At 33.3% G+C, this 16,940-nt stretch overlaps 2 protein-coding genes across 2 annotated transcripts; one reads left to right on the top strand and one right to left on the bottom strand.

The window, feature by feature from the left end:
* Positions 1-282: 282 nt before the first annotated feature.
* On the bottom strand, positions 283-3,830 carry LOC140872221 (uncharacterized). Its single transcript, XM_073275026.1, has 7 exons — positions 3,684-3,830; positions 3,235-3,504; positions 2,684-3,121; positions 2,379-2,484; positions 1,012-1,200; positions 530-910; positions 283-476 (listed from the first exon to the last, which is right to left on the bottom strand). The coding sequence occupies exons 1-7, from the start codon at positions 3,828-3,830 to the stop codon at positions 283-285; spliced, it is 1,725 nt and encodes a 574-aa protein (XP_073131127.1).
* A 9,625-nt stretch (positions 3,831-13,455) lies between these two features.
* Positions 13,456-16,899, top strand: LOC140874458 (uncharacterized). Its single transcript, XM_073277750.1, has 4 exons — positions 13,456-13,948; positions 14,748-15,918; positions 16,000-16,218; positions 16,322-16,899. Exons 2-4 carry the CDS (start codon positions 15,909-15,911, stop codon positions 16,468-16,470), a joined length of 378 nt encoding a protein of 125 aa, XP_073133851.1. The 5' UTR covers positions 13,456-13,948; positions 14,748-15,908; the 3' UTR covers positions 16,471-16,899.
* Positions 16,900-16,940: the final 41 nt, after the last annotated feature.

The following is a 16,940-nucleotide window of genomic DNA, read 5'->3' as shown; positions in this document are numbered from 1 at the left end:
TGTACTGATATTTTCAAGTTTGATATCATTTTTTCCAATTATGTCTCTAACAAAATGAAGCTTTACATTTATATGTTTAGTAATTTCATGGAAAGTCCGATGCTTTGAAAGTTATATGACACTTTGGCTGTCACAATAGATCACCACCTGCTCTTGTTTTAGTCCAAGCTCAGTGATCAACCCTCTTAGCCAAAGTGATTCTTTTATGGCTTTTTCCATGGCAATGTATTCTGCCTCCGTTGTTGAAAAAGCAACAACAGATTGTAAGTTAGTTTTCCAACTTCAGGCAGTCCCATACATTGTAAACACATACCCGGTTAATGACTTTCTTGTATCAATGTTTCCAGCATAATCGAAATCAACACATCCTTCTACCGATTTCTGTCCATCTTTTTGCTTCTGGTACAACAGTTCAATGCTTTCTGAGCCCTTTAAGTGCCTTAATATCCACTTAAGAGCACCCCAATGTTGTAACCCTGGATTTTTCATAAACCTGGAAACCACACTTATAACATGAGCCAAGTCCGACCTGCTACACACCATAGCATGATACCCACTCCACTTGTATAAGGTATGGATTCCATTTCCTTCTTCTGATCATCATCTGTAGGAGATTGTTCTGCTGACAACTTCATGTGTTGTCCAAGTGGTGAGGTGATAGATTTACATTCTTGCATATTGAATCTCAAGAGTACCTTAGCAATATAATCTCCTTGGCTTAGAAATAGATTTCCTTTCTTCCCGTTTCTTTGAATTTTCATCCCCAATATTTTCTTGGCCTCTCCAAGATCCTTCATGTCAAATTCAGAATTCAATTCTCCCTTTAACTTTTGAATTCCTGCCTTGCTTCTACTTGCTATGAGCCTGTCGTCTATAATAAGAGATATGTTTTGGTATGATCCAGCTCTTCCTTAAAGTATACACATGTGTCATAGCAGCTCCTGTGAAATTTTATTTTCATCATGAACTCATCAAATTTCATGTATCACTGCCTAGGACTTTGTTTCAAACCATAAAAGAACCGTTTGAGCAAAAAAGCTTTACTTTTACCACCTGGAATGTGATAACCCTCAGGAGGTTCCATGAAAATAGTCTCCTCTAAATCACCATGAAGGAAAGATGTTTTTACATCAAGTTGTTCCAGCTCGAAATCCATTTGAGTGACTATAGAAGTAATCAACCTTATAGAGCAGTTTTTCACTACATGAGAGTATATCTCATTGAAATATATCACTTCAATTTGAGAGTATCCTTTGGCCACCAATATGGCTTTGAACTTGACTTTTCTTGCTGTTGTTGAGTCTTATTTGATCTTATAAATCCATTTACAACCTAGGATCCTTTGGTGTTTTTGTTTGTCAACCAATTCCCAAGTTTTATTGTAAAGAAGTGAATCAAGTTCTTCTAGCATTGCCAATTTTCACTGATTCTTGTGTTTGCTTAGCATTGCATCTTTATATGATGATGGTTCACCATACTCCAACTGTGCTGCTGTACTTAAAGCATAAGAAACCAAATTTGCATCTGAGTATCTGATAGGAGGCTTAATTTCCCTCCTTGGCCTATCCCTTGCTAATCTATAAGATTCCTGATTGGTTTTTGTTTGAGGTAGAACAGTCTCAGTAGGCTATTGTTGTTCTGAATAATGTTGAGGTTTTGTCTTTTCTATCTCATGTAACTCCACCTCAACTTGAGTATTATTAAGCCCTTCATTTTTTGTTTTAATTTCTGCCTTCTTCAAGTTATATGCCATTTTTCGTTTCATAAAAATGACATCTCCTGAGTTGAAACACCTTGGTCCATTTGGCTCCAAATTCCAAAGTTTATACCCTTTCACTCCCTCTCGATATCCTATGAAGATGCATTTTAGAGCCCTTGGTTCCAGCTTGTCTTGCTTGATGTGTGCATATGCTGACAACCAAATATCCTCAAGTTAGCATAATCTTCTGATGTTCCTTTCCAAAGTTCAAGAGGTGTTTTGAAGTTTAGTCTACTAGAGGGACTTATGTTTATCAAATAGGTGGCAGTAGCTAGAGCTTCAGCCCAAAAATTCTTAGGAAGTCTTGCATTCAATATTAAGTACCTTACTCTTTCCAAGAGTTTGCGATTCATCCTTTCTACCAGTCCATTTTGCTGGGGTGCGTAAGGAACTGTATAGTGTCTTGTTATCCCTCTTTGAGTGCACAGGCCTTTGAATTCCTTGGATAAGAACTCCAAGCCATTATTTGTCCTTAGGAACTTAACTTTGTGTCCTGACTTATTTTCTTCCATTTCAATCCATTCTTTGAATTTTTCAGAAGCTTCATATTTTGTTTTAAGAAGATAAGTCCAAGCCATCGTTGAGAAATCATCAATGATAGATATAAAGTATCGGATACCTCCATGAGTGTGAGTTTTGGAGGGACCCCAAAGATCTGAATGGATGTGCTCTAAAGGTCTTGAGGATGTATGTTTTCCTTGACCAAACTTAACTCTTGGCTTTCCCTAAAATGCAGTAATCACAAAGTTCAAGTCCTTGTAATTTGTCCCCACAGAGAAGTTATCTCTTAGAAAGTTCCATCATTATTTTTTCACTCAAATGACCAAGTCTCATATGTCATAGGCTCGACTTGTCTTGAGTTTCATGAATTAGAGCTGAACCTCCTATTACTATTTTAGCTTAAAGAACATACAAAAATTTCACCCTCTTGCCTTTCATGACTACCAACAAACCCTTGAAAACCTTGATCATCCCAGCTTCAGATTTAAAAGAATATCCATTTGATTCCAGTGTTTCTAGATAGATTAAATTCCTCTTTAGTTCTTGTACAAATCTAACATCCTTAAGCAATCTGTTTGTCCCATCATGCATTTGCAACCTAATAGTTCCAATACCCTTGACTTTACAAGACTTATCATTCCCTAATAATACCATACCCTGATCTATTTCTGTCAATTGTTCAAACCAAGACTTTACTAGGCACATGTGATAGGTACAACCTGAGTCTAGTATCCAAGCATTCTTCGTATCATTGTCTGCCACTACTAGAGCTTCTGCTGTGTCATATTCATCGGATGTCAGAGCCACTTCTCCCTTATCATTCTGTTTTTCAAACACTTTCTTTTTTTTTCTGGACAGTTCCTTTTAAAATATCTTTCTTTATGATAATTGAAGCATTTATATCTGGTTTTACTCTTTGATCTTGGCCTGGTTTTAACTGAATTTTGCACCTGTTTTTCTGCTCTACCTCTTACCTTAAGTCCTTCTCCCAGAGACACTCCAGTGAGCTGAATCTTCGTTTGCAACTCCTTTGATTGAATGGTTGATTTTACTTCTTCCAAAGAGATAGATTGATCTCTTCCATACAACATAGCATCCTTAAAGTCTTCATAGGACTTTGGTAGAGCATTCAACAGTATGAGAGCCTTGTCTTCATCGTCAAGTTTCACTTTTACATTTTTCAAATCGTCCAAGATCTTGATAAACTCATAAATTTGGTCCTCAATGCCTTTGCCATTTTGTATCTTAAAGGAGTACAAACGATGCTTCATATATATTCTATTAGCAAGGGACTTAGTCATATATATATATTCTCCAACTTTAGCCAAATAGCAGATATTGATTTCTCCCTTGCCACTTCTCTTAACGGCTTGTCTCCCAAACATAGAATGATAGAACATTGGGCCTTTTCTAGTATGTCAACCTTTTCTTGATCTTTCAAAGAAGTAGACATTTCCTCTTTAGTTTTGAGAGCTTCTCCCAAACCCTGTTGAATCAAGATAGCCTTCATCTTGATTCTCCATAGAGCAAAGTCGTTCTTCCCGATAAACTTTTCGATATCGAATTTCATTGACCCGAACATGGTTCTATCTTTTTCCACGGACGGCGCCACTGTTAAGCAATCAATGTAATTCACTAATCTCGACTCAAGAAATACCAAGAGCAACACAGAGAATTTCCCACATCAATTCACAAAGATTAATCTAGCAAGACGATTAACAATCAAATGAGTAAACTTAAAGTAATAGAAATCAAGAACACCAATTTTTGTGATTCGACTATAGTGAGCCTACATCTACGGGAGATCACCACGTCTTATTAGAATAATCCAAGATCCAATACACTTCTTCAATCGAACAACAAAGAAGTAAGAACAATACATGGCTTATCTATGGGAGATCGCCACTTCTTATTAGAACAATCCAAGATTCAATACACTTCTGCAATCGAATAACAAAGAAGTAAGAACAATACAGATTTACATATTGAGCTTCTAAATCCCCGATCATAGCTGCTCTTGATTCTGTGTTTCCTTCGATTTCTAGTGTGTAATCCCTTGTGATCTTCAAGTTTTTGGAGTGTTTCTATTTCGTGTGTCTCGATCTCGTCCCTCTTTTCTTTCTTCTGTTTCTGTTGTGCTTCAAAATAGGAGAGTTGAATCTGTTATAAAGGAAAAAACCCCGATCTTCAACGAATAGAACATTGATGGGCTACCTAAATAACAGATTATATTTTGGGGCCCAAAAGAATTTAGTCATGGCCTGTGACTTAATGCTTTCTCTGGCCCAAATCATAATGATTCCCACCGAGGTGTTGGAAAACTGGCGTTCAGATCAATCACGATTGATACCCGATGCAGCGGAAGTTCAAAATTTTTAGTATGGAACAATTCCATAGTGTGGGTATCAACCATACGATTAAATTATTTGTGTGTGTAAAATTAAATAACTATTATTAAATTTTACCTTCAATCTCGAAGCGAGATTATTGGACACCACACAGATTTCTCTGCGCTTCTTGTATCTCCCTGGAACTGATGAACAAGCTTTCCTTCAATCAGGTCCACGAATGGAGGTTTAATCCCTCTGATAGATTGCACTAAAAAATCTATCAGAAGTTTTCTGCGAAGAGAATAACGAATTTGATTCGCTAATCCTGTCTGCAATTCAAAATCACAGACCGGAAAATCTCTGACAGAGAGAGGGAGGGGCGGCCGAATTTCTAGAGAGAGCTAGGGTTTTTTTTCGAAAACTGTCTCTCAAAATTATGACCAACTGTGTGTAATTTCTGTACTGCAATAACTTATTTATAATGCAGGCCACTAACACCTTAGGGCCCATTAGTCATAAGTTGAGGCCCGACAAGCAAAGCCCGCATGTTCAGAAATTAATATAAAATTCATCGTGACTCCGATTGATAAACCGATTTTACCAATGTGCACAGAAACCATTTCTGCACATTTTAAAGTCAAGATAAATTTTCCTGAATCCGAATTCAGTGGTTTCCAAAAATGTACATCCCTATGTCATTTTAGGAAATCCTACTCCCTTACTCTTATTTAAGAAGTCCAACTTCTTTATTCATTAAATTTAACTCTTTAAATTTAACTATCTCAACGGGGATTAAAACTCCATTACACTGTGTGACCCTCAATGGTTCAGGGATACAGCTAGCCGTGGGCTCACAACTCCTTGTGACTCGGAACAACGATTTCCGACTTGCTCAACGAATCATGGTAAAGCGCCTAGCAACATCGCCCCATGATTCCCTAGGTATCACTGATAGTGCCTACAAGAACCAGTAGATTTTGGTTAGCGTACAGTACGGTCCCTTCATCCATATATCCCGATCGAATCAACAACCATTGGTATATCGAGAGTCGCTCAAGATTCGATAACTATGCAATACATCTTGAAGATCAAATTAGTGACATCGCATGTGCTACTAAGAAACCATTTCTTAAATCACATCAAGTACTCTGGCCAGAGATTCGTCACACTAATATCTCCTCAGATCGCATAGGATATCCACACTCGCAAGTATGTGGTGAATCCTTGACAATAATGCATCGACTCCTATATGTGTTGTAACTGTACCCAATCCCGACACCTGATGACCCCCATAGAGTCGGTAAACGAGTCAAAGCACAGTACTAGCATATAGAGTCTCCATGATGTTTCAAGTAGTAAGGACTAATGGTGTACAACCAAAACCGCGGACTTTATCCACTCGATAAGTGATAACCACTTGGAAAGTCCGGATAGGGTAGTTCGATTATTCATCCTATGAATATCCATTTGCATGTTTCGAACATCTCCATGTTCCCTACCAATGAAACGTGGTACTCCGCATCGCAAATGCTAGTCTCAAACTCGAGCGATCCTTATCCTTATTATCGGACGGCTCAATCGACTAGGAACAGTTTAGAATATACAGTGACTATAAGATGTATTTCATGATAGACATCCCCATGTTCTACCACATCTTACATACACTATAGTATATTCAAGGTCTTTATCAAAACAACAATAGTATATCATAATATAACAATATGAAAAAAGATAAAGTCATTGCCATTAATAAAAGTGTAAATTACATTAAACAAAAGATCGTTTGTACAAAGAGTCATCAAAGCCCATAGCCACAAGTTGGCTCACTGGGCACCCACTCTTTCACGAGGCCCACGAAGAAAAATAAGGCTTGGTTTGAAAGACACGTCTCAACAATTTAATTTTAAAATTTTTTTTTCTAAAATGTATTTAAAATCGATAATCATATAATTTTAAATATAATATTTAACTCAAGGTATAATACTATTTGTACACGTAGCTTTACTCTTTTCACATTTATCTTGGTGTACTTTTAACTTGCAATTTAAGTAAGTATGTATATAAATATAGCATTATTAATTTAAGAAAAAATTAGTTTTTTAGTCCAGTTATTTTATCCCATTTGGGTCTTGGTCTATTAACTTTTTCAATGTGAGTTTTAGTACATTAACTTGATATTTTCAGTGTTTTTTGACCCAACTGCATACGTATCAGCTGCATACGTACGAGCTTCTGATTGGTCCACGTCATTATTTTGAACCAATCAGAAGTTGACACGTATGCAGTTGAATAAAAAAACACTGAAAAATGCAAAGTTAGTGTAGCAAAACCCACATCAAAAAAGCTAATGGACCAAAACCAAATCATGCACAAATTAATAGAGCAAAAAACTTATTTTTCCTTAATTAATTTCGAAATTCTCATGCAAGAATTAACGCAAATCATATAAAAATGGAGGAAAAGCAAAACGAAGAAGTAAGACCCCATGCACTGCCCGTGCTCTCATTTCCTTTGCAAGGCCACACCCACCCCATGTTCCAATTCTCCAAGCGCAGGAATCCCCAAAATCACATTGCCGTCTGGCACAACGAAATCATCAAAGTCAGGTTGTCGGACCCAGAAATAGGCTAGGAAGTAAATGTATTTGATCGATTTACATCTTTAATTTTGACACAATTGTAAACTTTTACAAATTACTCATTCTATCTCAATTCTATATATATATATATATATATATATATTTCATTTTTTGAATGTCGCAGATATGTAATCAAAATGTTACATTTTTTAGCCTTTTTTTTATCAACACATATATGGTAACTAAATTTTTACAAAAATTTATACAAAATAAAAAATAAGATAAGAAATTTATTTGTTATACTTATTTTAAAACATTTTTTTAGAAGAGTATTTTAAAACAATTTTTTAAATATTTAGAAACATACGTGGTCTACTCGTTGTGTTTAATTATTATAATTATTATTGGAAAGAGACGCCTCAACTATCACATTTATGGTTAACTTATCATCTACGTTATTAATTATCATGCGGTTGACCGTAACAAATTTTTGAGTTACACGGGACTTTGCGCCTCAGAGAGTCAGAGACCAAGACTTTGCTTTCTAACTTAGCAATAATGAATTTTTATCAAAGATCGACTCGATTGCCCATATTATTTTTAAATTTAACATTTCTTCCTCTTTATCTTTTTTATGGGTGTCTGGAAAAATCGGTTGATTCGACCATTCTACCTACCCCATGGTGTAATACTCATGGGATAGGATCGAATTTTCCATTTACCTATTTGGTTGCTTTATCTTGTAACTAGTGACTCCGTTTCTTATTAATAAAATTACAAGTTTGTCTTAAAAAAAAAAGCAGGATACAAAGAATAACAATATATATGTATGCTATATATGCGTTATTGATAATATAAAAATATTTTTTGTTAATGTATATATATATTTCACAGGGTTTTTGGATAGGAAAATTCTTGGTATTTCATGTTCAACGTAGCTTCGTAAATAATTATTTGAGCGTTAATAAAATACATGTATTATGTGATTGACATTGCAATAGCTTTTGAAATTACGAAATAATCTCAAATATATTTTACTAAACATAAATCGGACCACATAACACGTTACGAAACATAAAAATTTGGATGGTTTAATCAACTTATGTTTTTTTTTTGTTTTTTGTTTTTTGAAATCATCAAATTATGTTAAATATATTATCTTGGCGATAAATTTAATAAAACTCTAGCTCGTGCAAGAATTAACTCAACTGAAGTTATCTGATCATTCGAAAATGGAGAAAAAGCAAAAGGGAGAAGGAAGACCCCACTGCCTGGTGCTCTCATTTCCCGCGAATTACCGCTCGGGTGGAGCAACACAGGGCTCCGTCCATCGACCCGACAAATCATAAGCAAAATTAAGAAAGAAATAACCCTAAGTAACCTAGTTACATATGGTGTCAATGTGCAATCACATAAATATATTTTAATGAGAGAGACAGTTATGATTAGATCTAAGGAGATATGTTAATTTGGGTTGAGTTTTTCGGGTCAACCCATCCTGCCATTAAAAAATAACGGGTTGGATTGAAAAATTGACAGCCCGTTTAGGGGCAGGCCGAAACGGGCTGGCCCGTTTGGGCCGCAGGCCATGGTGGGTCCGGGCGGGCCGGCCAACCAATTTTTTTAAAATTTATATTATAATTAATATTTTAAATATTTTATGTATGACTGATAAGTTTTGAAAAATTTATACTGTTTGAAATGTTTTATATGCGATTATAAGTTCTAAATGACTTATATAATTTATTATGATTTATGTTAGTTGATTAATTTTAAAAATTTATATTTTTTGTAATGATTTATTTATTTTGAATGATTTTTTAAATATGTATATCATTTATAATTTTTTATGTATGATTTTTAATTTATTTTTATTTTTTTAAAATATTTTTTGAATTTTTTTAAATTTTTGGCGAGTTGGATTGGGTTAGGATTTTTCCAACCTGCCATCAATTCGGGACTGCCATCAATTTTTATATCTAAGTTTTCCTATTATAGAAAACTCACTTTCTTCTGGTTGAATTTCTTGAATCGAATATTTTTTTCCACTTTCGAATTGAATTCTGTTATCTTGGAAAGATAATCTTCTGGGTTCTATTTTGAGATCTCTGTATAGAACCGGTTTATCTTGAATTTGAATATCCTTTTCCTGTATTATAGGAAATTCCATTCTTTTCGGATAGAATGGTTGGACAACTTTCCCAAAAATCTCTGGGATTTTAATAACTCATTTCTATTAAATAATTCTGAATGGTGAGTATTAACAAGAGCATATAAAATTTGATAGGTAACATACGATAATGGAATATCGTTTATTACCTTCCTTCATTAATCATTTTTTTTTGAAATTTTGATTCAATGTCAAGGCTCGACTAAAGTCTCGGTCAGCTAAATTGTAGGCTATTCTTGAAAAAATAACTCCTATAATTTTTTTTGTACACAAATTTCCCGAGATAGTTTTCAGAACAGCATCTTGAATATTCCTCATTCTTTTATCGCATACTACGATATCTATGGGTAAATCTATTCCTTCTTTAAAATTAGCTTTGATCATAATTTGTATTGCTCCAATATGAATCCAAGACATTGTCCTAGCTATTTTAGTTTTTAATTTCTGTAATTCCTCACTAATTTTTTTAAAAGAAATTAACCGCATCTCAATTTGATTACTGGTTAACTTAATAGGGATCGCCATTTTCCCTCTGGATACTTTATAAATCAAATTATGTCTTTTTTGTCTAAGTCCCAGGTTTCCTAAGACTCTTTCAACTTGTCCTGCCGAAAATCCTTGATACTTCTGTAAAGTAGGATTTTCTCTCATAATTCTTTGAATCATATTATGAGATATAACAGTTTGACTAAAAAAACTCAGCCAAACTTTTATGTGTTTCATGTCGAAACATTTCTTCTTTAGTCTGATTCTGATTCATCATTAGATTCTTCTTGACTACATAGTATTTCTTTCTCGTATATAGTTTTTTCTGAGGGTATATCCTCAAATTGATATACTTGGATAAGATCATGAAAGAAAACCGCATCATCCATGTCTGGTGTGCTTCAAAGAGTTTAACTCTTTTTTTTAAAATCATTTTTGGGACAATTTGTTGAAATGTGTCCCATTGCTCCGCATGTCCAGCAGTTACAGCTCCTGAAAGTCTTTCTGGATGGTATTCTTCCCCTGCTTTGAGATGATCTTATTGCTGGGGATGTTTTTGTAGGTCAGCTTATCTTTCCTGATCTATAAGTACCGGCCTTTTGTTTGGACCAAACTGTTCTTGGTCTCCAAGAACCTCTCATTCTTTTATTATAGGGATTATTTCTGAATTTCTTTCTTTTAAATCCCGTGATCTATTCCCAATGATCGTTGGGAGATCATTTTCTCTACAATATAAAGGAGTACGTTTATCTATACCCCTTATCTTTTTGTAGTTATTTTGTAATGCTGCCATGTGACACCATTCTGCCAATTTACCTTTCAGAAAAGAGGCGCGTCTTGCTAATGTGTTTAGATTATCTGGAACGTCTTCTTTTATCAACATTTTTCTCCAGGGGCTTGGAATTTTTGCGAAAAAAGCTGAATAGCTACGTTTTTCTTGACTCCCAAACTCCAATTGTGTTTGGTGAATAACATAATGTATTTATAAACTAAACAAATATCATGTAACTTGAGACAATACAGAGCTTGAGTATATATTTTCCTTTTCTCTATATTTTGATTATTGAAATAGTCTACCCATATAAATTATGCTTTAAATAGGATAGTCATTCTTCCTCCAATCTCTCTTAGGGATTCTCCTGCTAAGACTGATTCTTTTGTCTCTGACATAGTCAATTTCCAAGCTATCTTAACAGATCCCATTAGACTCATTTCTAGAATTTTAATGAATCCTTCTTTATTGAGATATAATGTTCCTGCTGCAATTCTCATAGCTGACGTCCAATCATCTATGAGATCTTCTCTGTTTTTAAAGTCCAAACATCAAGGTTTAACATAACCCCATAAGGATGTATTGGATCTAAAACAGTTTTTTCGTAAGGAGTCTGATGGAGTGGGATTTTGCTCCTTCTTATCATTGTTCCCGCTGGATATGAATTTTCTCCGACTTGGAATTCACTACGAGGTTCTTCTGTTTTAACCATATATCTTGGAGTATTCCCTATAGATTGTTCACCATCAGGGGTATTCATATTTAGATCTACCACTTTAAGATTCGCAAATGAATCTTCAAGATCTTGTAGATCCTCAAGATTTAATCTTTCTAAAATAGTCATCAGATATTGTTTTTCTCTAACAATGCTTTTATAAGATTAATCATCATTTCTTCATCAGTTAAAGGTTTTTGTACCATTTTGATTTTACCTTTTTGATGCAACAGAGGTTCGGTACAGAACGAGGGTGGTAACCTTCCTCCTGTATTCCCTTTTTTGGAACTAGTGGTTTGTTCTAAATTTAGGATTTTTGTTTCAAGATCCTTTTAAGTTTCAAGAATTTATTCTTGTCTTTTAAGAATTTTTTCGATCCATCGAGGTATTTCATACAGCTGATTGCTGTAATATTGTACCGTCTTCTAAATTTCTCTAAGATCTTTAGAGAGCTTAGAAGAATCTGGGATAATCTCTAGAAATTAGGAGTTAGAAATCATATTTCTTAATCCCTTCAAATCTTACAAAACCCAAAGCCTCATTAATTAAAACCTGTTGTAAATAATCTATTTTAACTAGATTCACTTGTTCATAGAATTTCATATAAATGAAATTCATCTTGTTCAAACTTTCGTTTGAATTCATGTTTTGTTGAAAATCTTCTCCTCAACAAAGAAAATATGATTTAACGAATAATATTACGTATGAATAATTAACCTAAGGCTTTGATACAATTTTTATGGATAATTATTTGTACCATAATTAAGCACAAAATCTTCAGATTTTAGCATAAAATCTTTAGATTTTAAGCATAAATTAGTACAAATCAAGTACAAGAATTAAATATTTAATTATTCAAGTTTGATGGTCCTAAGGAGCTATTGCAAAGAATCTTATGGGTAGGAAATTAGAACAAAGTCAAGTCTGGGTTTGGGGATTTATCACCAATTTACCCTATAATATATTTATAAAATATTAATTTAAATATTCATTGATTTGAGATGATCTTTGATGAATAAGATAAGATAAGAATAAATTTATAATTTATTTTAGGCTATAATAATTTTGGCATTATGCTTTGTATTATCCTATATTTTTTAAAAAATAAAAAGAAAAGTCTTTTGGCTTGAATGTGTTAAACAAAAATTTCTTCAGTTTGTTTGGTTTTATCTACCTGATTTATCTGATCTGATGGGGTTAATACATCTTAAAACTAATTTGATAACTTGATTTTTGGCATGCGAAATAGCAATCAGTCGTTTAAAGTATTTCTAGAGATTTTTCTTATAAAATAATGATTTAATAAAATAAACATCAATTATATGATTTGATATATAGATATAATTTTAAATTTAGCATTATTAATATCCGTTATAAATATAGTGAGAGTATTTTAAGCAATGAAAATCTTAAAAAATCAAATCGTAATAGGTTGAGAGATGATATATAGTTAAATGATTGTTTGATACTACATATTGATCGATGTGTATTTAAAATAGTTGATAATGAGCTAGTATTCAATATTTTCAAATTATGAAATATCGATATGTGTTAGTAAATTTAACATATATATGATATTTATTATACGTCGTGTTATATTAATTTTTAAAATTTTCCCCTCCTGATTGAAAATCTTAGGTACGTCATGCCACTGACTCAAATTAAAGTATAATACTATGTGTACACGTATCTTGGTGTAGTTTTAACTTGCAATTTAAATAAGTATGTATATATAAATATAGCTTTATTAATCAATGAAAAAATAAGTTTTTTAGTTTAGTAACTTTATCCTTTTTGGGTCTTGGTCTATTAACTTTTTCGAGGTGAGTTTTGGTATATTAACTTTGCATTTTCAGTGTTTTTTGGTCTAACTACATACATGTCAGTTTTTGATTGGCTCACGACATCATTTTGGACCAATCAGAAGTTGACACGTGCAGTTGGATCAAAAAAACAAGAAATGCAAAGTTTGAGTATCAAAACCCACATCGAAAAAATTAATGGACCAAAATCAAAATATGAACAAGTTAATGAAAAAAAAAATTATTTTCTCTTAATTAATTTCGAAATTCTCATGCAAGAATTAACGCAAATCATATATATATCTAGGAAAAATGGAGAAAAAGCAAAACGAAGAAGGAAGACCTCATGCACTGCCTCGTGCTCTCATTTCCTCTGCAAGGCCACATCCACCCCATGTTCCAATTCTCCAACCGCAGGATCTTCCCGTCAGCCACAACGAAATCATCGAAGTCAGGTCTTCGGACCCAGAAATAGGCTGGGATGTAAGGCCCTTCTTGGATGAGTTGATTTGGGCTGATTTGGATTTCAAATTCATAGTCCAAATCCACTACATCTACTTGGTTAGCCCAAAAATTTGATATCTCAAATCTATTTATTTGACCGACTGATTTATGCCTTAAAAATTAGGGGATTTGAATCCATTCTTATATCGGCTAATTCGAAATCTTCTCTTCTCTGCTCCGCTCCGATCCGCTTGCTCTCTTTTCTCGTTTCTTCTTCGCGCCTCTTGCCAATCAATTTAGGGCTTTTTTAGGTTGGGGATTTGTGATTTGATTTGGGAAATCATTTCATGTAAATAATCTGTTCCCTGACCCCGGTGCTCTATGCTCCGAGGTAATTTTCTGTTCAATTAATTGATTTTTTGTTAATTTTTTTTCATGTCTGATTATCTCATGTTTGTTTGCTATATGGTTGAATTTTGTTTTGGATTCTCTACTGGGTTTAGGGTGTTTCATGTTTTGGCTTAATGGGCTTGGAGAAATTAGGTATTTAATTTGTGAAAGGGAAAATATTTACGTGTTTCCATTCATGGCAGCAATAATCCAGGCTTCCAGCATAGCCACACAAAGTGTATAAAAGAGTGCATGTTTAAGATTTGTGCAAATGATTCTTTTTCTTTTGTTTTAGTGAGCATTTAAATGATTTTTTTTGTTATGGATACAATAAAACTGTGGAAATTATTCTGATTTAGCAACAGATATTGTGGACGTATATGAAGTATGAACATGTGCAGTTTGTGTTGTACATGTGTTCTGATAGGAACTTTTTGAACCTTTGAGACTATGTTTGAATCATGAATTCATTGATGAAATCAGGAAAGAAATGTCACGTAAATAACTTTTAATTGGTTTTGCTCTTATTTTGTGCTTTTATCAACAAAATTCTAGACAAAACATTGTGTGAAGCCTTGTTCTTATATGCAATCAAATACATTACATCTATGTTTGCCTGTTTGGTTTACGTACTCAGAGAATAAGGTAGGACTTTTATTGACTTACGGTTGTTTCAAGGTCCTTGTGACATGTTTTTTTACCTTCCCTTATCCATTCAATCTGTTGTTTTCTGTTTTCTTAAATCATAGTAAAACTCTATAATTATAAGATGTTGATGTTCAATTTACTTTGTAAAATAGGTAGCCAAGACGTGACTGTGGAAGACAGGATATCAAGGCCTTCTCAATAATCCTCTGGAGACATTTGCATGGATCAGAGTAATTCAGTTTTGTTTAGACATTTATATCATCAATTGATAACTACCATTTTCCATTCTAGGATGCAATGAATCTTGTCGGTAATCTGCTCACTTTAAGTTTGGAATTTTGATTGTTTTATGTCAAAACAATATAATGGACAGAGGAGGAGAAGTATTTTGATTGTTTTATGTCAAAACAATAATTTCGATTGTAAAGAAAAGGTTCGTTTTCCTTGGTGTTAGTTTGGATTTTATGATGAATATTTTACTTCATGGTTATCTGATTGTAAGTAATTGATTCCCGTCACTTACCTTGAGCATTATCTTCATTTTATGTGGCTAGTCTGCTTTGAGTCGATAAATTTTTAAAATTAACTCGAATGATTTATGTGATTGATATATAGCATGGTTCTGCCAATTGAGCATGATCTTTTTTTTTTTTTTTTCTTGAATTCATTGATGTTTATGGATATGTGAAACTTGATTGATATACGTTAATAGTATCATGTTTATGATTCAAAGCTACTTTATTTTATTATCAACGTTTATATTGTATTTTAAATTTAGGATCGGTGGACATTGTTGAAAAAGATGTACAGACAAGAAGAAAATGTTCACGAGATGAATTTGAAAAGAATGACGAAGAGACAAAAATAATTATTTTATTGATAAATATTCTTATGGTAATTATTGGAACTTGGCATCGTCAAAGATATATGATCAAAAATATGTCAACGAGTGATTATCATATAAGGGCTTATCAAAGGTCAATTTGGATGAAATGTTTAAGTCATGATCCTACTTGTATGAGCCAGTTGCATATAAACATTAGAGGATTTAATAGGTTGTGTCATATATTGCGTTGTGAAGGAGATTTAAATGTTACAAAAAATGTAACATTACAAGAAATTATGGTATCTTTTTTACATATTATAGAACATGATAAAAAACATAGTACTATTAAATCTGTATTTGGACGCTCTGGAGAAACTGTTAGCAGACAATTTCATATAGTTTTGCGGGCGGTCTTGAAAATAGAAAAGCTTTATATTAAGCAACAATCAAGTGGAATTCGTCACGAAAGAGATCTTGACAAGTGGAAATGGTTCCCGGTAAATCTCAAAATAATTATAAATATTTTATGTATTTTTTCATCTATCTTTGAACTGATTATTAAGAACTCTAAAATGCAGTGGGAGCTTTAGATGGAACATTTATTAAACTCACAGTTCCCGCTCAAGATCGGAGTCGACATAGAAGTAGAAAAGGTGATTTGTGTACTAATGTCTTAGGAGCATGTGATGCTAACTTGAAATTTCTATATGTGCTACCTGGATGGGAGAGATCCGCTTCAGATGCTCGAGTACTACGTGATGCAATGAGTAGACATAATGGCTTAAAAGTTAATATCAGTAAGTTAAAAATGCTTGAGTTGATATAAGTTTTTATTTTTTTACTTTTTAAAAATAAAGATATGCATCTCTAACTTCATATTTTTTTGTAAATTGTGTTTAGATGAATATTATCTTGTTGATGCTGGATATACAAATGGTCCTGGTTTTCTTGCATCTTTCAGAGCAACTCGTTATCATCTCAACGAGTGGAGAGGGAACACCCCAAGAAATTATAAAGAATTGTTCAATCTTCGACACTCTTCGGCGTGAAATGCAATTGAAAGGAGTTTTGGTTTGCTTAAAAAAAGATGGGCAATTTTGCGTACTGCTTGCTTTTATGATCTAAAAACACAAATTAGGATCATCAGTGCTTGTTGCATCTTACATAACTTTATCCGCGAAGAGATGCCGGAAGATCCATTATTAGATGAAGTGGACCAAGAATTAGGAAAAAGGGTCGTGGCTGAAAATGATTTGGGTGATCAAGAAGAACAAATAATGACAGTTCGAACAACAAGAGAATGGACAATGTTTCGAGAAACTTTGGCTATGCAAATGTATGAAGAATATCGAGCTCGTCGAAGAGTTGAGTTGTTGGATACATTAACTCTAATTTATTTTGAGTTGAATATTGGATATGTGTTATTATAATTTTTTTTATTGGTGCATGTTATTAAATATTTTTTTTAAAAATTTATATATGTAGATTTAGTATTTAATACAATTTAAATAAATAAAAT

Source organism: Henckelia pumila, chromosome 1 (genome assembly GCF_033568475.1).
Source record: "Henckelia pumila isolate YLH828 chromosome 1, ASM3356847v2, whole genome shotgun sequence".
NCBI classification, from domain to species: Eukaryota; Viridiplantae; Streptophyta; class Magnoliopsida; order Lamiales; family Gesneriaceae; genus Henckelia; species Henckelia pumila.
This window is presented reverse-complemented; position numbering and strand designations above follow the sequence as displayed.

What these genes read in the sequence shown, in the direction of transcription:
- LOC140872221 (XM_073275026.1), bottom strand. Translation starts at nt 3,830, where the DNA reads ATGAAATTCGATATCGAAAAGTTTATCGGGAAGAACGACTTTGCTCTA. An exon ending in CTTTGAAAGATCAAGAAAAG is followed by an intron (nt 3,505 to 3,683) that starts GTTGACATACTA and finishes TACTCCTTTAAG; the next exon opens with ATACAAAATGGCAAAGGCAT. An exon ending in GCTCAAACGGTTCTTTTATG is followed by an intron (nt 911 to 1,011) that starts GTTTGAAACAAA and finishes GTATACTTTAAG; the next exon opens with GAAGAGCTGGATCATACCAA.
- LOC140874458 (XM_073277750.1), top strand. An exon ending in TGGCTTAAAAGTTAATATCA is followed by an intron (nt 16,219 to 16,321) that starts GTAAGTTAAAAA and finishes AATTGTGTTTAG; the next exon opens with ATGAATATTATCTTGTTGAT.